The 27,111-nt window shown below is 35.5% G+C and overlaps 1 protein-coding gene across 1 annotated transcript in view; it reads left to right on the top strand.

The window, feature by feature from the left end:
- The window catches only part of LOC111051716, a 546,966-nt gene that overhangs the window by 360,589 nt on the left and 159,266 nt on the right, over positions 1-27,111 (top strand). The window contains exon 2 of the mRNA XM_039436102.1: positions 14,235-14,448. Coding sequence (XP_039292036.1) covers positions 14,247-14,448 — 202 coding nt within the window. The 5' untranslated portion in view covers positions 14,235-14,246. The remainder of the gene's footprint in view (positions 1-14,234; positions 14,449-27,111) is intronic.

Raw genomic sequence — 27,111 nt, 5'->3', positions numbered from 1 at the left:
CTCGCCATCTACGAGCAAGAACGAGAACTAACAAGCTGCCTTGTTTTGTATTGTTCGTTCGAGATTGGTTGGGGGCGTGGCTAGTTGTGAGCTGGGCTTACTCGAACGACCAATCATATCGCGCGAAGAATTTAGTGTTGGGTGGGTGGAGGGGAACTGGATAGAGAAATGGGATGAATGTGTGGTGAGAACAAGGAACGACCAGGAATCTTTATTGTATTAAAGCTTCGTAATTGAAGAGTGAATTTTTCATTCCATAATTATTTCAGATTGTAGGGATTTGATATCAGAGAATCAATTACTTATAATTACCAATAATAATGATATCAAGTAACCTGGCTGGCAGTTTCACTCAATCATCTCTCAATGCAGATTATTCATGTATCTTCATCACAGCTTCCATATTATTCAAAAACTCCTTCGATCACAGCTTCCATATTATTTAAAAACTCCTTCGATCACTGCAAGATCTCTGTAGAATACTATCAATCTACTTCTTCTAGTGCGTCTCCTATCGGAGGTTCGCTATCAGCACAGCAATCCGGATCTTATTCACTGCCGCTCGAAACAAGTCTTTGCTGCTGCTGTCAAAACTATCAATGTGATTACATAATTCTATTCATTTGTTCAGGAATTATTCTGGGAATAATATAGTTATCTGAGTCCAAAATCGTTCGTGAATGATATGTAGTTTTTAAACTTGTTTTAGAGAAATGTCTATTGAATCTCAAAGACAAATAGTTCCAATACCAATTTACTGTAGTTGTAGTTTATATGCTCGGTACATTATCAACGACCATCATAAAACTCTCGAACTTTGATTCAGCAGGAAAGTTTGGCTACTGCACTACACATTCAACTGAACGCATTATTCTGGCTGCAGGCTGAAATTCGGCGGTGGGATACCGAACGTCTCAAATGGGACTCTTTCGAAAGCGGTTCTGTCTTACAGTGCTGGAAGGATGCCATCGGATCTAACCCTGTGTTGTGAGGGTAAGTTTAGGGTGGGGCGGCTATGATGAGGGTTAGTGTTGGGGGGACGGTTGGGTGGGGGGTTGTTTGGAAGGGGGTCTACAACACCGGTGTCTCGGCGTAGGTGACAGCTTACGGTAGATTCCAAACGAGTGTGGTGTTGAGAAGGAGGAGGTGAAAGAGGTGGAGGAGAATGATGATGAGGAGGAGAAGGATGATGAGGAGGTGGTGAAGGAGGGGGAGGAGGAGGAGGAGAAGGATGAGGAAGAGGAGAAGAATGAGGAGGAGGATGAGGAATAGGAGGAGGAGGAGGTGGTGAAGGTGGAGGATTGGGCGAACATTCATAACAAAAATTCCAGTGGCACCACTGTACCACACCATTTCACTCGCCGTTTTGTCAACCGGAGTATTTTATTGTTTACGGAAAAGTGAGGGGGCTTCGGAAAAGTCGGAGGTTTTTCCTGCGACTAAATTGAACATGCTCGCTGAGAATCTGGAGCAGACAGCTTTCCGAAACTCGCAGCTAGGTTTTTTATTGGAGAGCGAATTTAGCAGTTGGAGTTTAACTGCTAGTGGAGGAATATGTTTTTTATTCGAGTCAACTGAACTTGGGTGGTTGTACTTGTAGTGTAGTGTTGGATTGATTCACTTAAGTGAAGTTCATGAATTGTTATTTGAAGAGAGGAACTGTTATTTTCAGTTGAAAGAAGATTGAGGAGCCTGATGACTACAATATAAGATCAATAATAATTATTAAGCTTAATAAGCATCAAATTCATGTTGATTCTCACCAATATTATAATTATTCTTTCGTTAATACAATTGTCATTGTTATTATTATACCGGGTGATCAAAAAGTCTCTCCGCAGTAGCTTCCTGGTGGCATAGCCTATTGTGTTCAGTTTAGAAACCCGTTTGACTAGTGATTGAATGATTGCATTGATTCGAATGACTGCCTTTATTTTTCCTAGAGAGCAAAGTTAGGGCGCAGTCAGCCCACTCTCACACTTAACTCTCTGTTACACAAGATAACAGCACAAGTTCTAGATTACACAAGCTATATGATTGAGTGTTTTTTGTATATATTTCACTGCGGAGGGACTTTTTGATCACTCTGTATTATGAAGATCTAAAGAGACTCTCAGGTAGTATGTGATAAATATAAAATATTATTATGTTATGACTTCTCTAATTTGTAAACTGACATATTATGTCAAGTAAGAAAAATTTGAATTGGAAGAAAATCAAAAATATTATTATCTACTCTCAAAATCTCTGTAATTATTTAGTTTATATAATAACTGTTCTCAGAATATCAAAGATAAATCCCAGTTCTGAAAACTGAGAACAGTGTTTCATCTCTGAATATCAATATATTCCTACCAGTAAATGAAAAGAATTATTACTTTTGATTTTTGTAATATTTATTCAGCGTTATTAGCCTGAACACTATCCAGTTCAGATTATTTTATTTTTATTTATACTGAGGGTGATGCCTAATAGATTAATAGATCTATTAATGGTTCTATTCATTCAACTGTTCATGATCAATTGTTTGAAGGAGTCAATAATTTAAATATATTTTTCATCAAGATTAGTGAATCTCGAAGAGCAATATTATTGGCCAGACAAGAGGTCTCTTCAAGGTCATCAAGTTCAAGATTGAAAGATGATGAGATAGAATAGTATAAGTTTCATTATAATTTGATAAGCTATATAATTTTGATTTTCCGACTCAATTTACATCCGAAAATATAGAAGAGATGACTCGGGAAACTTAATTCGAATATCAATCTAAGTTGAGGACGAGCATAACATCTACACTTTGATAAAAACAATAAAAAACTTGTAGTACCCTTTATTATTAAGAACTTTAAAATATTTCAACGTCTAGTTTCGACCATAACTTAGGTCATTTTCAAGTTGAAATATTTTTTCAACTAATAAAATATTTTTCAACTTGAAAATGACCTAAGTTATGGTCGAAACTAGTCGTTGAAATATTTTAAAGTTCTTAATAATAATGGGTACTACAAGTTTTATTGTTTTTACTTTCTTTGCCCTATTACCATAGGAAAGGAAAGTATTGCTTTCCAAAAAATTTAAGGTACCCCAATTTCTATACGTCTCAAGGTCCCCTGAATCCAAAAAAGTGGTTTTTAGGTATTGGTATATAATATAGATATATATATATATAATATATATATATATATTATATATATATATATATATATATATATATATATATGTGTGTGTGTGTGTGTGTGTGTGTGTATGAGTGCATGTGCGATATCTCAACTCCCAATTAACGGAATGACTTGAAATTTGGAACGTAAGGTCCTTACAATATAAGGATCCGACACGAACAATTTCGATCAAATGCAATTCAAGATGGCGGCAAAAATGGCGAAAATGTTGTAAAAACAGGATTTTTCGCGATTTTCTCAAAAATGGCTCCAACGATTTTGATTAAAGTTATATCTAAAATAGTCATCGATAAGCTCTATCAACTGCCACAAGTCCCATATCTGTAAAAATTTTAAGAGCTACGCCCCATCTATGCAAAGTTTGATTTTAGATTCTCAATTATCAGGCTTCAGATACAATTTAAACAGAACATTTTCAGTGAAAAAGATTGAGCATGAGAATCTCTACAATTAATGCTCAGTAACATTTTCACCTAAAATTAAAAATAAGCTCGAAATTCGAGAAATTGTGATTATCCAATTGCAAACTGTTGGCAACTGTTGATTCTATTAAATGATTCACTATGAAGAGATAGCAGACCTCGTGTGTCTCCAGCATTATTGCCCTGTCACCAGCTTGCTCAAATCTTTAAATAGTAGACGATGCACGGGAACACTAACGTCAGGTGATCAATTTTCATAACGGCAAGGAAAGTTGTGTGAGTGCGCCACACCAGATTTTTGAAAGATTTCTCAATCTATCTCTATTTACTTCATAATTGGAATAAAAATGAAATGAAATGAAAATGTACTGTATTCTGCCTTTGAGTAACACAAGAGTCGAATACAATCATAGTTTCAGAATTATACTAGCAGCAATTTTTAATTTAATTTTGCTACTCTTCTTTCCCTTTCTCCTTCCTTGTCCAACCTCATCCGAATACAAATAGCACAATGCAAGAAAAGGTCCCCTTTCCCTTACACTCTCCCCTTGGGGTGAGTGGGTGGTTCTGCCTGCTAGTTATGAATGTTTAACTGCTGCATGTGATCAGTGACTGAACTATGGGTGTCTGCTGTATGACTGCGACAGAATGTCCCCTTTTTATCATGTGTGGGAGTGAGTGCAAAGATGTGCGAGAGTCAATGTTAGTTGGCTATGAGCCAGATTTGAGGTGGAAAACCTTGCTTTGTACCTCACTCTATCAGTTACCCTCTTTCTCTTCAACATATTGCATTGTTTCTCTACTTCTTTTTGTTGGTTTATTTTGATTTCACACCCTTTCCCCCATTTTCACATTACTTCCAGATTTTTCATTCTCCGCCTTAATCCTCTCTTCTTCCTTTTTCTTGTTTTTCCTTCCTTTTCTCTTTCCTATCTGAATACTCTTTCTCAATTATTATTCTCTCATTTTTCTACTCCTTTTTGTTGGTTTATTTTGATTTCACACCCTTTCCTTCATTTTCACATTACTTCCAAATTTTTCATTCTCTGCCTTGATTCCACTCTTCTTCCTTGTTTTTCTCCCTATTTTCTCTCCCATCCGAACACTCTTTCTCAATAATTTCTATTCTCTCTCATTTTTTCACTCCTTTTTGTTGGTTTATTTTGATTTTACACCCTTTCCCTCATTTTTACATTACTTTCAGATTTTTCACTCTCTGCCTTCTTCCGTCTCTTCACCTTTTTTCTTGTTTTTCCTTCATCTTCTCTTTCCTATCCGAATACTCTTTTTCAATTATTATTTTCTCATGTTTCTACTCCTTTTTGTTGGTTTATTTTGATTTCACACCCTTTCCCCATTCTCACATTTCTTCCAGATTTTCACTCTCTGCCTTAATTCCTCTCTTCTTCCTTTTTCTTGTTTTTCCTTCCTCTTTCTTTCCCTTCCGAATACTCTCTCTCAATTTCTATTCTCTCTCATTTTCCACTCCTTTTTGTTGGTTTATTCTGATTTCACATCCTTTCTTCCATTTTCACATTACTTCCAGATTTTTCACTCTCTGCCTTAATTCCTCTCTTCTTCCTTCTTCTTGTTTTTTACTTTCTCTTTCTTTCCCTTCCGAATGCTCTTTCTCAATTTTTATTCTCTCTCATTCACTCTGACCCGTCTCCCTATTCTACTAATTGCAAATTCTCTGCACTTTTGTTTCCTTTCTCTGTGTATTATTTCTCTCACTCTCTACCTTATTTCTCACCTTCTTAAATTCTTCACTTTTTCTACTTCACTTGTCCCACTTTTCTCGCAGTTTTTTACACTTGATTCATCATACCAATTTTGTTCGTAGCTTTGTCTCTTTGCAATTATTTCCTCAATTAATCTCTCTAGAATTCGATATTCGCGTTTCTCCTCCTAAATCCATCTTTCCGATCATATTCATATAATTTGTAAAATTATATCAACAAATAAATAATAAATCTTCCTTCTCTGCCTCATTATGATCTTCCAATTTGTATTACTCTTCTCACTTCGATTCTCTCTTTCCCATACTTCTTCTATTCTATTTCATCTACTTCTTCTATTTTATTTCATCTACTTCTTCTATTTTATTCCATCTACTTCTTCTATTTTATTCCATCTACTCCTTCTATTCTATTTCATCTACTTCTTCTATTCTATTTCATCTATTTCTTCTTTTCTATTTCATCTACTTCTTCTATTCTATTTCACCTACATCTCATATTCTATTTCATCTACTTCTTTTCTATTTCATCTACTTCTCCTATCTGTTTCATCCACTTATTTTCTATTTCATATACTTCTACTCTATCCCATCTACTTCGTCCACTCTATTTCATCTCTCCCTCAAATGCCTCGAGTTTCCTGTCTTTTCTCACTTCTCTCAATCATCCTATAAAATTCTCTCTCTCATTCTCTTCTATATAAGTCTCTTCTCTCTATTCTCTTTAACTTTCTCTTCCAAACCCCCATCATCCTCTCATTAACTCCATCCTCCCAACACTTTCTCCATATCTTCCATCCGACTCACTCTCTCAGGTCCTTCCAATTTCTTTTCTCCCTCACTCTCTTTTTACATTAGAGCATTAAAGACTATCACAAATTCATTTCAACTCTCTCACACTGATTCTAACCTCTTCACCTTAATTCTTCTCCTTTCAGTCACTTGATTCCTCGACGAAAATCAACACAACTCCTGTCTCTTTTCCTCGATCTTCTTTCTCTGAGCTACAGGATACCTCACTTCACATTTGCACATGCTCACCCATTTTCTCTCTCTCTCTAATCTCTCTATCCTCTGTTTTTTCTCATTTCCTCTCTCACTCTGATCACTACATCTATCAGGGGTTTCTCTCTCAGCTCACACTTGGTCTGAACCATTGTGGCAGGGCGTAAATTTATTGGAAGCTTTTGAATTTTGGAAAGTAAACGCTCGCGCCAAAGCACTGCAAGTAATCCAAGGCTGCTATGTTCTGCTATACTACTTGCACATCTCACTTTCACTGAGAAAAGCGTTCAACCAACTGTTTACGGAGGTATGATTTTGCACTCCTCATTCTCAGTTTCCTCCTCTTTCAGCACATCCTACTCCGCCTCCCACTCCTCCCCCTCCTCATTATTCTACTTTTTATCCACCCATCGTACCCCTTCACCCACTTCTTCATCACTACCTTCTTCTCCCACATCTTCTTCGCCTTCTTCATTCACCCTCATCAATCCTCCTCCTCATCATTTCCCTTCTTTTATCCCATCTTTCTTCCACCCCCCTCCTCGCTCTTCCTATCCACAACTCTCTTCTTCTTCTTCAACTTCATTTTCTTCAACTTATTCTTCTTCGCCTTCTTCTTCTTATCTTCATCATCTTTTTTTTTATTCTTTTACATCTTTTTCTCCTTTAACGTTTTCCTTTCTTTTTTCTACGTCTAAGTGAAAGATGGGGATTTTAATTATTCTTCTTCTTTTCCACTTCTTCTTTTTCTTTTTCTTCTCCTTCTCTCACCCCCTCTTCATCATCTTCATCATCATCATCTCTTTTCTTCTTTTTCTTTTCCATCTTTTTCTCCTTTAACGTTTTCCCTTCATTCTTCTACTCCTTCACGGTCTTTCACTTATTTTTCTTATCCTCTTCTTCTTTTCTTTTTTTTCTTCCTCTCTCACCCCCCCTCTTCCACATCTTCATCATCATCTTTATTGTTTTTCCTCTCCATCACTTTCTCCTTTAACGTTTTCCCTTCATTCTTCTACTCCTTCTCCATCTTTTACTTCCTTTTCTTCTCCTCTTCTTCTTTTTCGCCTTCCTCCACCCCCTCTTTTTCTCCTCTCCACCTCTTTCTTCTCCTTTTCCAACTTATTCTTCTTCAACTTCTTCTTCTTCATCTTCAACTTCATCATCTTTTTCCTTCTTCTTCTTTTCCATCTTTCTCTCCTTTAACGTTTTCCCTTCATTCTTCTCATCCTTCCCGGTCTTTTACTTCTTTTTCTTTCCCTCTTCTTCTTTTTATTTTTATCCTCCTTCTCTCACACCCCCCTCTAGTAACGATTGTAAAATAAAATCTATCTATCTATCTTCCTCATCTTCATCATCATCTTTTTTCTTCTTCTTCTTCTTCTTTCCATCTTCTTCTTCTCTTCCACCTCTTTCTCCTTCAACGTTTTACCTTCATTCTCCTACTCCTTCACCCTCTTTTACTTCCTTTTCTTCTCCTCTTCTTCTTTTTCGCCTTCCTCCACCCCCTCTTTTTCTCCTCTCCACCTCTTTCTTCTCCTTTTCCAACTTATTCTTCTTCGCCTTCTTCTTCTTATCTTCATCATCTTTTTCCTTCTTCTCGTTTTCTTCCTTCTCTTATTTTCTCCTTCCAACTCTTATTTTTCTCCGCCAACACTTTATCCATTCCCTCTTCTCCTCATCTCCTTGCTCCCTCTTTCTCTCCACCTCTCAATCTTCTTCTTCTTCCTCTTCATCTTTTCTTCTCCTTCACCTATTTTTTCCCTTCTTCATCTTCGTCTTCTCCTTTTTTCCATCTCCTTCTTCATCATAATCCTCTTCTTTTTCTTCTTCCTCTTCTTTCTTTCCCTCCTTCACCTTGTACTCTCCCCTCTCTTACACCACATCCTCTTTCTTCATCCCTTCTTCTCCTTCGGAGAAATCCACCTCCTCCACATCAACCTCTTCTTCTACCACCTTCTCCCTTCCCAACACCTCATCCTTCTCTTCTCTCTCTCCTTTACCCACTCCTTCTCTTCCTTCACCTTATCCTTCTCCTCTCCCTCCTCCTCCTTCTCATCCTACGTCTTCTCCTCTCCCTCTTTCACACACCGATTTCCACTCGACTGCGCTTCTCCTCACTTGGTCTGCTACTGTAAGGTGAGGTAAGGCATCCCTTGTGACTGCCTCAATTTCCTTCTCACTCACTCACCAGACTCACAAAAGACTGCCATTTCTGCTTGCCAGCCTCCACAATACACATTATATATCCTCCTTTCCAAATAAATATTTTGCTCCATTCTGCATAAAGAAGCATCAAAATATAAATATTCACTGATAGTCCAGTCACTATATACATTGGTGCATGCAATTCATATTGTGGTTCTGATTTTTCAATATATTATTTGGGTGCATAAGAGAAGTCCAGAACCAATTTCTTCATGCAAAATTTCCTTGTGCTAGATACAGGATGGCCCAGAAACCTCGTATTTTCGGGTCATTTTACAGTTTTCAGCTATTTCTGCCAAATCTCGTAATCAGACAGAAAAATTTGCTCTTTTCTTTTTTCTAGAATATGAACTTTTGAATACAATGAGATCATACATAACTCTATATCTCCAATGAGTACTGAGTTATGATTTTTCAAAAATGAGTGAAATTTGAAGAGAAAGATCTATTTTGATGTAGTTCAGTTTTTGATCAACAATATCTTTCGATTGTTACCATTTAGATGTATAATTCAAAATTCCCCTGGGCGTATTGGAGTATGGGCTTTTAGTACACTCAACAATACATTTTCCACTTTTCGACCGAATTCGACTTATGATGCATGATTTTGGACCGCCTTGACGAGCCGAGAAGAATGAAGTGTAGCACGATGAAATCTGAGCATTGTGTCAGAAGTTATAAGTGTTTGAAATTTTGATCCTAGAGAGGCGCGCCTCTCCACTAGTAACTACTGGAATGAAGTGCATCTATCGGGTGATTCTCATAGAACATAATCTTATGAACTTATGTCATTGTGCGAAATAACAATGTGAAGACTATGTAGTTGGTGATGATGGTTGAAGCTGAAAATTAGGTGTTTTTCACAATACAAGGCGCATTGTTGTCAGGTGTACCTGGAAATCTATATGAGATAGAGCGCTCTACCTGATCTCAGATTGTAGAGCACAAAAATACGCCCAGGGGGATTTTGGATTATACATCTAAATGGTAACCATCGGAAGATATTGTTGATCAAAAACTAAAATTCATCAAAATTGATTTTTCTCTTCAAATTTCACTCATTTTTGAAAAATCATAACTCAGTACTCATTGGAAGTAGAGAGTTCTGTATGATCTCATTTTATTCAAAATTTTATATTCTAGAAACAATGCAATAGCAAATTTTTCTGTCTGATTACTAGATTTGGCAGAAATAGCTGAAAACTGTAAAATGAGCAGAAAATACGAGGGTTTTTGGGCCACCCTGTATCTAGCACAAGAAAATTTCGCATGAATAGATTGGTTCTGGACTTCTCTTATGTACCCCAATAATATATTAACAAATCAGAACTACAATATAAATTGCAAGCACACCCCTTTTTTATGTCTATATTGACTGGACTATGAGAGATAGACTAGGTGTCACTTCATATACAGAGTGAGTCATATATGTATGGGAACACCTCAATAAGTTGGAGACTGTTGTAGACATAATACTGTAACTTTCAGGATGAGTTAATGGTCAAATACTCTACCTTTTGACGTACAACTAAATTTCAACCCATCATAAGGGGTTGACTTAGGGGTTGTAACTCGAATATTTTAAAGGTAAACATAGTTATATAGTACATAATTTCAAAGACCTTTTTGAAACAAGAAATCGGAGTTCGGATAATTAGAGGTCTACTGTAGTAGTGAAATAAAAACAAACATACATAGTGAGTCATATGTATGGGAACCTTTTAATAAATTTGGAGACTGTTGTAGATATAATACTGTAACTTCTAGGATAAGTTATTGGTTAAATACTCTACCGTTTGATGTACAACTAAATTTCAACCCCTCATAAGGGGTTGACTTAGGGTTTGTAACTCGAATATTTTACGTGTCAACACTTATTATGTAGTAAATCATTTTTAAGGCCTTTTTAAAACAAGAAAGATGGCATCGATAAAAATGTTCTATGATACTTGTATCCAAAATGTCAGCTGATTAAAGTTTTAGTTTTTAAGGAAATGAGTGGTTGTAACTCAAATATTTTGAATGTAAACACCCATTGTGTGATACATAATTTGGAAAGCCCTTTTCAAAACGAGAAAGATGACATCAATAAAAATGTTTTATAATATTTTTATCCAAAATGGCGGCTGATTAAAATTTATCAATTATTTCTTTGAAAACTAAAACTTCAATCAGCCGCCATTTTGGATAAGATTATCATAGAACATTTCTATTGATGTCATCTTTCTCGTTTCCGAAAGACCTTTTGAACGATGTATCACACAATGAGTGCTTACATTCAAAATATTTGAGTTACAACCACTCATTTCCTCAAAAACTAAAACTTCAATCAGCCGCCATTTTGGATACAAGTATCATGGAACATTTTTTATCGAAGTCATCTTTCTTGTTTTGAAAAGTCCTTTAAAATGATGTACTACATGATGGGTGTTCACATTTAAAATATTTGAGATACAACCCCTAAGTCACTCCCTTATGAGGGGTTGCAATTCAGATATACGTCAAAAGCTAGAGTATTTGACCAATAACTTATCCTGAGAGTGACAGTATTATATCTACAGCAGTCTCCAACTTATTGAGGTGTTCCCATACATATGACTCACTCTGTATGTCCTGATAATGTCTGTTTCTCCTTCTCAATCATATTTTTATATGATTTGTGATTGTATCTACTATAAAATGAATAAAATAATACAAATGAAAATATTCTTTAAACTGCCTACAAATATATACATATTTTGAGGCACGTACACTCTCCACACTGTGAGAAAATATATATCGTAGAGGTCATGTTGATTCCATGTACAGTTTATATATATTATACTTGTAGGAAGTTTTATTTTCTTAGAAATTTATGCCCAAATGATGTGTTAAAAATGATTTACTATGCCACTGTGGAAAGTAGATTGTCATATGAAGTGGTGGCTTGGGTTTTTCCAGTATCAATCCTTTAATAGTGGAACAAAAGCACATTGTCAAAGTAATGAATAAAAAACCTATGATACATTCGTCTTTGGCTATATTTAGAAGCTGGAATTTGCTCCCTCTCAGATACCTATATTTTTTTAAAACTATTCTAAAATTTGGAAGAGAAAGAGAATCAAATTTAGAAATAGAGCGGGCAGGAGACAGGACTTGAGATCAGGGGACATGCCTCAGCGACCATATAAGGAAATATTTCCAAAGATTTTACTTGTATGTAGCCCCCCGAACATTCAACAACTAGCCGGTAGAATTAAAGCAAATCAATAATAAAAAACATTTTAAAAATGAAGTGAAAGCTTAGCTTCTATTACAAAATGATGTGGAGAGTTTATTCTCAAGAGTAGAATAGATATGAATTTACGGGTTTCATTGGATGAATGTCTTGTCTCTCTCTTGGAAATTGTGTGAAGATAATACTATTATTCAAGGTAGGCTACATGAGTAATTTTCCTAAAATGCTGATAATTTTGGACAGAAATTAAAAAAAAAAAATTTATTAGGCTGTTAATTGCCTGGAATGTGCATTGATTGTTGGTTATTCTTTTCAAATGAAGGGAAAGTAGATGGAAATTTAATATACATGTATTTTCTAAACTAAAATTCCTCACCCTGTCATATTATGCAAGTTCCGACTTGGCAAAATAATTCATTGCCGGAATAGTTCATAATTTCTGATTATGTGTAATGTATAAATTGGGAGAATAAATGAATGTATTATTATTATTACTTCAAGGTATATGATACCTTCATCCCGTGCTCTCAATATAACAAGTTATTTAGAATTTTGTCTGGAAAAGTGTGACAGAAGCCACAGTTTCCTGTTAGGATTAATTCACGCTGGAATTTGCATAATTGAATGATGCTGAATAAGGGAAACACAGAGTTTGTATTGGTTGAGTGAACTGATATTCGGAGTTCGTGGAAACATGGTAGAGGTTGGAATATATATCCTTTACAATCCATGACCTTTATTGTCCTCATTCTAAGATGTAGTTGAGCACAAAACCTTGAAAGTCTCAATCAGGAGAGCAGGGCATTAAAATAAACTAGTGTATTATTTTGACGCCTGACATGCTTACTCCATTTTCATTTATTTAATATTTTATTGAATAAAATCGTACTACAGGTGAAGTGACTTTCCTAGAATTGGTTCATTTCAAATTTGAAATAGATAGACAGAAAGTTACGTGTTCACCATTCGAGAGATATTAATGTTACTGTTTCCAAGAATAGAACATGATCAAAATTTTGATCTGAATTATGGTAGAGTTGGAAATCTTAAGCAAAATCCAAATACAATTTAAAATTTGAATAGCAAAATGATTGTTTGTGAATCAATTTCATCGATTCTCGTTCACATCGATTCAATTCAATATAATATTTCAATTATTATTGGTGAATTTAGCTGTATAGTTTACTATCAAAATTGAGAATTGAATATTTTCCATCAAATTGTTTCTATTCCCCAAGTCCAAGAATATGACATTTTATATTATGAGTTTACATTCTATTTATCCATACATACCGACATATAATATTTCTTGCCGTGTCGAGTCCAGCTACCTTCCATGACAGTGGCACATATTTCATCCTCAAAGCTGTTTTATGAGCTTTCTTTCATTATTAACTTATTCCTTCCTTGAAGGAGTGATATACCCCTTCAGTGTAAAACTTCAATCTATTAATATGAGCTAGAATTGAACTGTTCATTAACCAAAGTGTTAGATTGCAGTCAAAATACAAGGGAAAAAATTCTATTTATCCATACATTCTATGTATTATTTCTTGTATTTTGGCGAAATAAATATTCTATTCATACATTTTATAATTGTCTGATGGCCCCACGACTCGGTGAGAGGACCGACTTCATCCGGAAAATAATAACCATTATTATTATGGAAATTATGATCCCATTCATTTATATTTATTCATTTATATTCAAAACACAATAATCGAAATATAATTATTGTGATCAAGGAGAAGAAACTCCTGTAGGCTGAGCCTGCACCATTCCTCTCCAAAATTTTGATGAAGAAGTAATTATAGATTTAAATACAAGGCAGTCTGAACGGTGATCCCTCTCGTGTGGAGGCACCTTCAGAATATATAATATTTTGTCATTCTCCATAGCATGACAATAATCGATAAACTATAAAATATAAACTGTGATAATGATCATGAAATGAAATAGAATGTTAACCAATTACGAAATAAGATATCAGGAACTACTATTCCGAAAGAGCTGGCTTGACCTTGTGGAAGGTGCGAACTGAACCTCGGCAATATAAGATTAATTATAAGTTTAATTTATATACATTTGAATGTTGACTGGAATAAGGAGGAAATATTTGGGTTTCACCCGTTTGCCTCCACATATTACATCTTTGTGAATTGATAAATACATATATTAATTGATAAAAACTTGTGTTATCCTTTATTAAAAACTTTGAAATATTTTAACGACTAGTTTCGACCTTAGGTCATTCTCAAGATTTTTATATTGTTCTAAATAATTTGAACAAAAGTGGCCCATATAAGTGTAGTGATTTTAAATATTAATTGCTATAATCTTGTTATAGGATATTCGCTCTGGGATATATAAACTTCATCACGTGACCATGAGAGAGATTTCGTTCTACTCATCCAATTCAGATCTGTCTACACCCTCCAATCTAACCGCAATGTTTCGTTTATTTCCAGACGTGGCCCCCAATGTGTGAGGTTGGCGTGTGGTGGTGGGGGGCGGCACTTGTGTTGCTGGGGGCGGGAGCCGCCTCCAGTGACGGACTGCCGCCTTCACGATGCCGCCTCTCCGAGTTCTTCTGCGACACAGGCCAATGTGTCGCGGCCGACCGCTTCTGCGACGGAGCCGATGACTGCGGTGATAAGTCCGATGAACCCAGATACTGCTCGCGTGAGTTTTTATATTAATTTGATTTTCTCTTCAATTATTTTTCTAGTAAAAATTTCCATTTTGTACTATTATATTCTCTAGAATCTCTATGAAGAGTGTAAAATGGTGAAACACAGTTTGTATTATGAATTCCCTTCCAAGATTTCTATTATATTTGTGTGAAATTCACAATACAATCTGTGTTACTCAATCACGAAAAAGTTTCACAATTTAACCTTCCGGTAGTCGCGCCCTACTCAATCACATGAGCAGTCGCGTGTTGTATTTTGTACAACATCCAATTTTCCAAGTTTTATGTACTCTGCTTACTGTCAAAACAAATTAATTAATTTATAATCACTTTTTCATCTTCTTGGATTATTTACGCCTATGAACATTTGGATGATTATCATTTTATAGCCCAATAAGGTTCTTCAAGCAAAGTCATCGATTCTGTACTATTGGTTCGTTTACAGTCCCCGTATACAGTTTTTCCCTATATTATGCACAGTGCGACTTATGCACTGTCGCGACTAAATGGCACCTAAAGACTGAACCATTGCTCGGTTGATACTGCAACTCAGTGGAGTGATGGGGGGAAAGTTTTGGAATGCATAGGTGACTCATTCACTGACACCACCCCATTCAATAGTTTTGTGCAGCAAAAAAAACTGACACTGTTGTACTTTTTACAACAGCGCGACTGCCGGGAGGATAAATATGTATTCAACTAGAAAATTATCTATTTTTGACAGAAGTCATCGATTATTCAGACACTATAGACTATGAATTAAAGTTAGAATCGCATTGATGATATCCAACCTCCGATTGGAGGAACTAAAAAAAGATAGACTATGACTTCAAGGAAGTTGATGAATAAGACAAGGTATTAAATGAGTTGACTGCCATAGGATTCTCTCAATCGGAAAGGATAGTGATCAATGATGAACAGAAATGTGAACGAATACAACGAGTGAAATATTTAGTTATCTGATAGAATGAATTTTCAGCACCGACACCGCTAAATTAAATTACCTTTCTTTAGGTTATTTGAATTGAATTCATGTTCGACCATCCTGAGAGCTCATGGATTCTCATACCATGCGGTTTGAAAATGTTCGCTTATTATGAGTGATTGTCACCAGCACTCAATACTTGAGATGGGAGGTACGTGCCTTATGGAAAGCCTTTTCAGATGCACACAATATAAATCTCCTATTATATCTGACATACTATTGATTTATCTCATTTCTACAAAAAAAAGGATAGATCGAGAGACAAACTAATGATACCTATTTCTCTCTCAAATCAGGATAACATTGGAAAGTCCTAAATAGGATTATGTTTTTCAGATTCTCACTCTCACAAAAATTAGAGGTTGTTATGGATAAACCATACTTTTGACTCAGCTATTTTGCTATCCATGACTGACTGCGAGTTAATAATTCGTTTTTGAACTATTATAACGATACTACAGTCTGATTAGACTAGTTATGAAGACTCATTAGATTAATTATGCAGTCTAATTAGACTGTAGTGTCGTCATAATAGTTCAAAAACATACTTTAGAGTTCAAATGTTTCAAATACCAAAATCATGATAATCATACCACTTTGATTAACTAGGGTTTATAACATAACTATCCATCTTGTTAATCATTTCAAATCTCATATTCATATTCGATTTGATCGCCCTGAATTTCAATCGAGACATTTATCTTAAATCCTATTATATAAGGCGAACAATTTCCGTATATCTGTTTATATTTTTATATCTGGTTATATAGTTATTTATGTTCAACGGATCTCGAAAACGGCTCTAAAGATTCTTACGAAATTTGGAACATAGTAGGTTTATGATATAAAAATTCGATTGCACTATGTCTCATCCTTGGGAAAACTCTCTGAACGACATTGAAAGGATAATTCATCCTTGGCTGAAACAGCTGAGACTTTCGTCGTCTGTGGATAGTAAAAAGAGAGTGAGTGATTCTATGAAAAATAAAAATATGGCATCCCCGTAATTGATAAGCTGACGTACAGCCAGCTGTAAAATATAAACACGATTATTTTAGAGAATTTTGTTCTGTTTATCAATAAATAAAAATAACGTGCGAAACTTGGTGCCCCAATATTGAGTATTTGAATTCCACAAAATCATTTCACTTTGTCTTTTTGTTAGCCGATCTTCTCATATTTGTTCGCTCTACGCAGAGTTACTACTAGTGAGTGCCATTATATTCTGTTATGTTTGAGCAACCTGGTCAATTGCTCATTTATTCTACTTTCATCAATGCACTTCTCAACAAATTCAATTCATTTCACAATCTCTCACTGTTCACACAACGTCTCTCATTTTCTCTATACTCTGAGTATCATTCTATAATCAGATTCGACTCTGGATTCATCCTCCTTCCCACATCCTATTCTAGTCTCAAAACTATCCTCGTCAAACTGTCTCCTTATCACCATTCAACTTCTTATCTCACTCTAACAAACTCCCCGGGCAACTATGCAGTATGCAGTTGGCCATAAATATCTTTCAGCTCCGATGCAAACTAGTGATTCAAGCCGTGAAGGCGACGAGTCGAAGTGTCTAATAGGGGTTTATCGGCTGAGAAAGTTATAAAGTATTTCGCCTGTGTGAAGGGCTTATATGGAGGGCTTCTGATAGTGATGGCCCATCAAATCCTTGACTCTGCTCCTCATGAAACTCTTTTATCGTGATGTGTCTTTTTTCTTTGTCATCTCTTGACTCCCAATTCATCCTTTTCTTATCCTACTCTTATTTTGTACTCTCTCAAATTGGAATTAGCCCTTCAGAGTTAAAAAAAGACTAGAGAAATTTAATTTGCAAATTCTAGATTGAGAATTGTAAATTGTAATTCATTATCCTATATTCATACTCTTATTTTGTACTCTCTTAAATTGGAACTACCCCTTCAAAATAAAAAAAATACTAGAAAAATTTAAGTTGCAAATTCTAGATTGAGAATTGTGAATTGTAATTCATTAATCATCATGAAACGAGGAAATTGGAGATCTGATTCAACTTTCAAAATGTTCCTCCTGGAAACAACTATGTTCATTTTCTCATGTTTTTTCTCTTCTATTTTCTTCATTAGCCATATTCGTTACCTTCCTTCACCTCAATTTCTCACTGAAAAACATTGTTCTCAACTACTGGTGCTTAATTTTTGTTTCACGATATTTCTGTATCAAGTGTTAACTTCCACAGAAGTTTTTCTTTATCCTTGTTTATCTTTTTTCTGTCTTATCACCACAGATCTAATGTTTTCATAGTCTATATTATCACATTCTCCTTTTTTATTATTCATCCCATTTTCTCAATATCTCATAACAAATTCTTAATTTGCATTTACACATTATTCCAAAACATCTATTCTACTTTCAAATTCCGCCTCATTTCCTCTTCTTTTAATATTGCTTTTTCTTATCATCTTATTCTCTTAGTTTCCCTTTCTACATATTACCTCTCTCACCTCAAACTTTTTTGTTTCACCCTATAATGTTCATTCTTATTTTCTCAGAATATTCCTCTCTCCATTCTCTTGTTTGCTATTGATTGGTTGGATTGCTTCATTCCACTCTATTCTACTCTGTCTCTCAAATCTATCATGAATATTTCGTTCTCATCCCTCTCATTTCATAGGTTTCATTCGTTTCTCCTCTACGCTCTATTCCCACTTCTATCGATAATTCAACATCAGTATATTTTCCTTGTACTATATTTTTCTCCATCAGCTTTTTCATCTACTGCCTAAAACATAGTCTAGATGATTCTTCTCTCTTTCCATTGTCAACACGTCTCTTTCCACACTTTACCAGAACTTTAATTTGAGATCTTTCTGTTTATTTTGCTACAAGGACAGAGAGTTCAAGACAACACAGAGAAGTGCGTAGGCTGCACTTGGGATGACGTTAGTAGGTGGCACGCCATGTGGCATAATCTCCTGGGATTCCCCGGTATTGTGTGGGCTTTATGTTGGATGAACCCAAGTAGTTATTCAATATTGCTGACATGCTTATTGTCCCGACCTTAAGCACTTCTCGACTCCATTTCATATGATGGAATGGTTTTATTGATTTCATAATATCATCTGATTGTCTTTTTTCCTTGGGGCTACTTTTGAATATGATTGAAATTTTAAATCTGAGTACCCTTTTTAAATTATTTCGTCACATTTTTCGGCTACTAATGCCATTTTCATTTTCGACTTGAAAATGTCATTAGTAGCCGAAACATGTCGTGACGAGATAATTTTAAAATGGTACTCAGATTTATATTTTTATTTATATCATCTGATTGCTTGTATTTACTATTGAAGTTTTTCTATTTCGAAGAGATCTAAGCATTGTTGTCTCAGAGAATTTAAGTTCTCATTCTTCAATTCCATCATCTACATACTTGCATCAATGTGTAATCCTTTGAGGTTTTTTATTGAAATAGTATGCATTTAGACATGCAAGTATGAATGTTAATTGAATACAACTATGAATGTGAACAATTGTTGTAGATAAACAAATTTAAAAAAGGGTACTTGGATTTTTTTTTATTTCTTTTCAACTATGAATGTGAGTGGAATGTGATTGATAATGCTCTCACTCAAAGATAACAGTTTTGTTCCAAAAACTTGGTCCTTCACAACTCATCATGATATTGGGAACGCATATCTGATGAAAGAAAGAGGTGAATTTTCTTCAGTTTGATGAGAATAAGTGCTGGTTGCTCAAAAGTCGGTTAAAATTTCAAAGTGATTGATTCCACGAGGATCAGAGAAGCCGTCTTCAAGAACGCCTTTTCTGATTGGGTCTTGTGAAATTGATCACAATGAAAATGTAACCGTCTTCTGTACCACCAAGCATAAGAATAGTATATTATGAACCATAGATTCAACACTACCCTGATACAACTGCATGACTAAAGACAGAATTTGAAGAAGAAGTATGGTGAAAAAACGTAAGATTTTTTCTTTTTAATTTGACCTTGGACTTTGACCTTGTCCTTTGTCCTTGACTTTGAACTTAACTTTGACCTTGACTTTTAACCTTGACCTTTTCATCTTTGACCTTGGCCTTTGTCCTTGACATTGAACTTCGTCCATGACCCAGACCTTCGACCTTTGACCTTGACCCAGAACAGGTAAAATTAACCTATCATAATAGGCCCTACTATTACTAGTAGTTCTCACGCAGTATTCTCACCCACAAATACCTGATTGAAACTATGGACCTTATGGAAATACAGCAATAGACTGGCTTCTCCACACATCTGTGTAATCACTTGTCAGCTGATTTATGATGAATATCCTATAGCCTGATCTTTACTCTAATATTGGTGTATGAAGGCGGTTCCTTTTTCCTTATATATTATCCTTGAAATGCAAAATTTCCAAAAACCTTGTATATACGTCGACGCGCAATTAAAAAAGGGACAAACCTGTCAAATTTCATGAAAATTTATTACCGCGTTTCGCCGTAAATGCGCAACATAATCATTTAAACATGCAAACATTTAAACATTTGAACATTTGAACATTTGAACATTGAAACATTTGAACATTTAAACATTACGAGAAATGCACAAACCGTCCACTTGAACCTTATACCTCACTTCGCTCGGATATTTATCAACATTCATTTCCCATTCTACATCTCATTGCCTTTTTTCACTTTCAACATTCATTTTCTATTTTACAACACAAAACTAACCTTCGAATACATCTCCATCGAATTCCTCGTGATAGGGATGAATTTATGTGTGAAAATCTCATTCAAATGAGATGAAAAGGGGTTGTATACACATGTCTCCATTTTTGGCGACAATCAGAGAGACTGGAAGAGGAAGAGCACACAATTGAAGAGGGAGGCAGGGGATGAGGCGAATTGAATAATAGCCGAGCATGATCAAATCGAGACAATGATGATTGTGTATTGTGTGGTGGGGGGAGGCTGACTGGTGTGTAATGTAAGAGGGTTCTGGAGTGTATCTTGCCAATGCCAACAAGGAATGTGTGAATGTGTATTTCCTTTGTCATTCTCCTCCTCTTCTTCCTCATCCTCCACCACCCATTTTTCCTTCTCCTCCTATTGTTCCTTCTCATACTCTTCCTCCTTCTCCCCCTCCTCTTCTCTCTTCTCCTTCTCTTCTCCCTTCTCCTTCTCATTCTGTTCGTCAATTGGAGAATTCAACCTCTTCTTTCTCCTTCTTCTTCTTTCTCCTTCTACCCATCTTCTCCTCCTTCTCCCCATCTTCTCTTCTTTCACTTACTCTTCCCTTCCTCCTTTACCAACTGCAATTCATCTACTCCTCGTACTTGTTTTATCGGCTTGTTGATGATTCCATTTCCTCTCCTTTTTTGATCGTGTTTCCTTCCATTTTCTAATTCTGCTACTTCTCCTTTTTTTCTGTCTCTTCCACCTTTCTTATTCAGTTTCATTCTCTGTGTTAATAACCCTTTTTTCCCAATCTATACCTATTTTACACAACCTTTTCCGAAACTACATTCATTATTTTTGTCTTTTTCCACTTTAGGGCTACTTTTGAATTAGAATAATAATTGAAATCTAAGTACATGTTTATTTATACATTTTTATCCATATTCCTTATTTTTCTTCATCCGATAACTTGATACCTCTTCTTTGAGCCTCACTTTTTTGCCTTTCAATCTTCTCCAATCCTAATTTCCCATTTTTCCTTTTTTAACATCTCTCTCTTGATCCCCTTTTATCAACATATCCTCCCTATTTCTCTCCCTCAACATAATTTCTCCCGTTCTCCTCAACACCAGAGCTTCCTTCATTCCATAGACAGACTGCAATATTCGCCTGAGCACAATAACGTGGCCGTCTGACATTGACAGAGCTGGCAAGTCTGCTACAATGTCTCTGCTTGTAAATTCCTCTCTCAACCTTATGCTTCCTCTGATCTTCTTGTATCTTCTGTTCTTCTAGTCTTCCCTCTCATTCGTTTTCTGAACACATCCAATTTCTCTGTTCCTTCACTTTCTACTCTTTTCTTGTTTGTTTTCTTCCATTTACTATCTGTTCTCTACTCAATCACTTATCTTGGATTTATTTCCCTTATTATTTGTAATATATTTCCCTTGATCTTTATAATTCATTTTTCAACTTCCCTACTTATTCTTCCGAATTCATTTTTGAACTTCCTTACCCACCTTCATTTACCATTTCTTATTCGCTTATCGATTCTATTTCTAAAAACCCTCATTTCTGATATATTCATCCTGTTTTGCTCCTCCTTCATACCATTTGTTCTCCCATTTTCAAGTACATTCTTTTTTCTTCTCCTTCTTTTCTCCTTCCCCTTACTCCTCCATTCTCTCCACTTTCATTCTTCAACCTTCTCAACCGCCTTTATTTTCCTTGTTCAAAGAATAATTATTAACATAAATTCCAAATTAAATGCTGTCAACCACCGGGAAAAATTCTGTTACTCTGAATGTTGACAACCGGGTGAACATCTTTTAATTTCAACTTCAGTTACAATGCATTGGAAAAAATATGATACAATGCAGTACATCAGTGTGGATGCGACAGGCATCTTGGGGTGGTTGACAGGATTTAATTTTGGATTCCCCTGAATAATGATTTCTCATTCTAAACAAATGTCGAATATTTTCATCTCCTCATTTATTTCATCCCATTCAATGAATGGATGGAAATAATGATGAATTTGAGGAAAAAGGAACAAGAATTAGTGGGAAAGGAGAAAAAATAATAAGAAGGAAGAATAAGCGAAACAAGTGAAATATTTTACTTGTTTTTCTCCTATTATTCTTTTACTCGTTTTCCCTATCTTCCCATTCATTCTTGTTTCTTTTTCTTTCCCTTCATCACTCCCTCCTCCACTTCCTCTTTATCTTCGATCCCTCTTTCAATTATCTCTTTCAATTAATCTCTTCTTCTTTCAATTATTCTTCTTTCTCACTCTCTCTTCCTCCTTCTCTTCCTATTTCCCTTCCAATTTCTCTTCCTCTTCTTCCTCTTCCTATTTTCTCTCCCCATGCTTCTTGCTTGTCCCTATGTTACTCTCTCATTACTTCTTTTTGTCCTTATTGTATGCTTCTTCTTCACAATGTTTCTAAGTGAAATATTTCACTTGTTTTACTCCTCATTTGCCTCATTCGTTCTCCCTATCTTCCATTCATTCTTGTTCCTTTCCCTTTTCTTATTCTCCTCCACTCCCTCCCTCTCTCCCTCTTTCCCTTCCACTTTTTTCCTCTCCCTCTTTTTCTTTCTCTCCCCCTTTCCTCACAATATGCTTCTTGCTTCTCTCTATCTCAGTTGGTATCTGTTATCGCCCACCAAAAATAGGTCATTTCACAGATTTCGAAAGTGGCTTGCTTTCTCTTATGCCTTGTTATAACCGTATACTACAGTATACTGTAGTTATGGGGGATATGAACACCGACTTGAACATGACAAATCGTAACTTTGACTACTTTCAACTGACCACAATTTTCCAATGCCTAAACATGACTATTTTACCTCTCGATCCAACTCATCATACTAATGAATCAGACACACTCATTGACCTTCTCATTGTTAGTGATCCCAATGAGGTTGTTCAAGCAGGCCAAATCTCAGTCCCAGCTATTTCTAGACATGATTTGATCTACTGTGTACTTTCCCATAAGATACCCAAGCCAGAACAGAAAATTATCACTTATAGAGACTTCAAAAACTTTGATGAAGTCGCCTTCCTGACTGATGTGGCTCAGACTCCATGGCATCAAATTGAAGCATTACCCTCAGTTGATGACATGGTCAAGACTTTCGAGAATTGGACTTTGACTTTGTATAACAAACATGCACCTTATGTGACAAGGAGGATTAATAGAAAACGACGAGTACCGTGGATGACTGAAGACATACTTAAGATGATGGGACGTAGAGACAAAGCACATAGAAAATTTAAAAAGACATTTGACTTGGACAGTTTGATAGAGTATAGGAGCCTTAGAAATAGAGTTAAACAGGAATTACGGAACTCAAAGATTAGGTACTTGAATTCGTTTATGACAAACAACAGACAAGACTCTAAATCACTTTGGCAGGGAATAAAAGAATTCGGGCTTGGCAAACAGAAATCGAATCCACAAATTGACTTACCATTGAACAATATTTCCATTCGACCATTCGACCATTTCCAATATGACCATTTCGTTTCACACTCTAACCAACGCGACGAAGTTGTCATTGCTAATCATATCGATGATCTTGAAGAGCAGGTTACAAACTTAGATTTACCAATTACTGATCAATTTCATTTCCATCCAATCTCAGAAGAAGACACTTTCAGAGCAATTCAACGTATTCATAGTAATGCTACAGGTGTTGACAAAATTCCTATTAAATTTATCAAGAAAATGTTATTTGCTGTTTTACCAACCATTACATACATTTTCAACAAGTCAATTGAAGAAGGCATTTTCCCTGAAAACTGGAAGTTTTCTCTGGTTCGCCCTCTAAATAAAGTTCCATCACCCAATAAAGTTGAGGATTTTAGACCAATCAGTATTTTACCTGCATTGTCCAAAGTGCTAGAAAGACTCATTCATGCTCAAGTTGTAAAATTTCTAGGCAACAATAGTAAGCTTCATAACTTTCAATCAGGCTTTAGAAAATTCCATTCATCTGAAACAGCTCTGCTTCGTGTCACTGATGATATAAGGTTAGCTATGAACCAAAGAAAATGCACCATCCTCACCCTATTTGATTTTTCTAAAGCATTTGATACTGTTGATCATACAGTCCTTCTGAATAAGTTGGCTATTCTTGGTTTCAGTCACAACTCGTTAGTTTGGTTTAAATCCTATCTATTAGGTAGGAAACAATGTGTATCTGTTGGTGACAAAAAGTCTACTTGGAAAAACGTTATGCATGGAGTACCACAAGGTTCAATTTTAGGCCCTCTCCTCTTCACTTTGTATGCTAATGACCTTTCTTCCATTATCAAATTCTCCAGTTTCCATACTTATGCAGACGACCTTCAAATATATTTAAGCTGTCCCATAACAAAAATTAACGAAACAGTTGGAATAATGAATCAGGATATCAATTCGATAGTGGAATGGACAAAGAAAAATCCCATCAAAACACAGCCCATTATAATTGGATATTCTCGTCTTATAAACAATATTGACCTTGAATCGATCCACAAAATTAGTGTAGATGGTAATGACATTCCTTACTGTAGCTCAGTTAAAAATTTAGGCATTATTATGAATAATACTCTTGACTGGTCAGAACAAGTGAACAAAACTTGTAAAAAGGTATTCTCAGCCATGCATGCATTGAAGAAAATGCACGATATCCTCCCTAGAAACATTAAATTATTATTGGTTCAATCTCTCATCTTCCCACATTTAATGTATTGTAATTCTGTTCTTAACGATATGCAAGTCACTCTGAATGATAAACTACCGCGTTACCAAAATTATTGTCTACGTTTCGTCTACTCTCTGCAACGCCATGATCATATCACCCCAGCCCACATTGCTAGTTCAACATTAAAGCTTCCCAATCAAAGGCTTTTTCGAATAGTCAAGCTTGTTAGAGATATCTTGAAATACGGTAATCTGAACTATTTTAAAGATGATTTCAAATTTGTCTCTGAAGGTTGGAGGATAGATACTTCACATACTAGAACCGGAGAAAGTACTTTAAGGATACCCAATCATCGAACTACTATTTTCACAAAATCCTTCTTAGTCAGTGCCTGTCGTGCATGGAATGCACTTCCTGTTTCTATCAGGTCCATCGAGAGCCGAGCGAGCTTCATCCTGACTTTAAAAAAACATCTTTTGGAGCAGATGACTGAAACCGTCCGGCCCTAGAACGATCACATGACAAACATCCCCCACCCATCCCACAAATACAACCCTTTAAACCTGTTATAGAACGAATTGTGTATATATATATATATATATATATATAATATATATATATATATATATATATATATAATATATATATATATATTATATAAACTCATGTTATTTCAATTATCCACTGCATACTGCTGTATATTACTGAAAGTTGATTACCCTGATCTACTTTCAGCCTACTTCATTTTATAATCAATTATTTGATCTTATCTACCTATATAATTATTTTACTTTATAAATTTTCTGTTTTTTTCTCTTGAATATTCATATTGATTGAAACTTTCACAATATTTCCATTAATAAATAAATCCTTAGTTCAAATAATGAAATTAACGTTTTGGTAGAAGGTTAGTGGGGAGGATATTTTTAATATTCTTTCCGAAGAATGGACATTGATATGTCCAAACCTCCGCCAATTTATGTAGATGCATAACAATATAATTATTATCTATAGTTATTATATTACAAATTGCTTTTTCATATCATTTACAGTTCTCATTTCCTTCATCCCTGTTCCCATCCCATCCATTCTTGTTCTCATTCTCTCCATACTTGCTCTCATTCCCTCCATCCTTGTTCTAAACTTGTTTTCCTCTCGCCGTGGGCCATCACGGTTTCACAGCTTCAGACGGCACGCGTGCTGTGGCGTTGGCAGTTGAGGCTTATTGCAAGTCGCATCCCATGCCCAGATTGGAAGGAGGCGTCAATCCTGTCGCCTGTCCTTTGGCCACGTATTGTCCTTCACTGCTCCGAACACAAAACAATCCTTGTCAAGTGGCTGCCATTGTTAAAGCCAAAACTGTCTTTGTTTTGGGGAAAGTATTTGGGATGTGCTGGAGAGGAGATTTCATGTTCAAGGTCAGAATCAATATAATTTCTCGAATATAGTTATTGTATAACTAGTAAATTCACGAATGACACACCATCATGTCCGAACTAAAAAAAAAATGATTAATCATAGTGAGGTCCACGTTATAATGGCAGTGGATAAAAATAGAGAAATAGCAATGCCGATTCTCTGAATTAATTAATTATATTTCTACACTGTCGAAAACATAATTGGCATCGTTTTGGACCTAGAAATGGATAGTATCACCAGCTTTGTCGAATGATAGACAAGGATAGCAAAACCAAAGTTGATCAAATACTGTCATTATAACGTGGACCTCACTATAGTCCAGTCAATATAGACATAAAAAGGGGGTGTGCTTGCAATTTATATTGTAGTTCTGATTTTTTAATATATTATTTGGGTACATAAGAGAAGTCCAGAACCAATTTCTCCATGCAAAATTTCATTGTGCTAAGATACAGGATAGTCCAAAAACCTCGTATTTTCGGCTCATCTTCCAGTTTTCAGCTATTTCTGCCAAATTTGGTAATCGGACAGCAAAATATTATCTCGCCTTTTCATAGATTATAAAATTCTGAATAAAATGGAATCATTCGGAACTCTCTATCTTCAAAGAGTACTGAGTTATGATTTTTTTAAAATTAAGGAAATTTGAAGAAAAAATAAATTTTGATGAATTTTAGTTTTTGAACAACAATATTTTCCGATTGTTACCATTCAGATGTATAATGCATAATCCCTCTGGACGTATTTTTATGCTCTACAATCTGAGATCAGGTAGAGCGCTCTATCACATAATTCCAGGTACACCAGTCCTGACAACAATGCTCCTTGTATTGTGAAAAACACCAAATTTTCAGCTTCAATCATCATCAACAACTACATTGTCCTCACGTTG

The sequence above is a fragment of the Nilaparvata lugens genome, chromosome 10, assembly GCF_014356525.2.
Source record: "Nilaparvata lugens isolate BPH chromosome 10, ASM1435652v1, whole genome shotgun sequence".
Lineage (NCBI taxonomy): Eukaryota > Metazoa > Arthropoda > Insecta > Hemiptera > Delphacidae > Nilaparvata > Nilaparvata lugens.
Note: the sequence above shows the minus strand (reverse complement) of the source record. Positions and strands in the feature narration are given on the sequence as shown.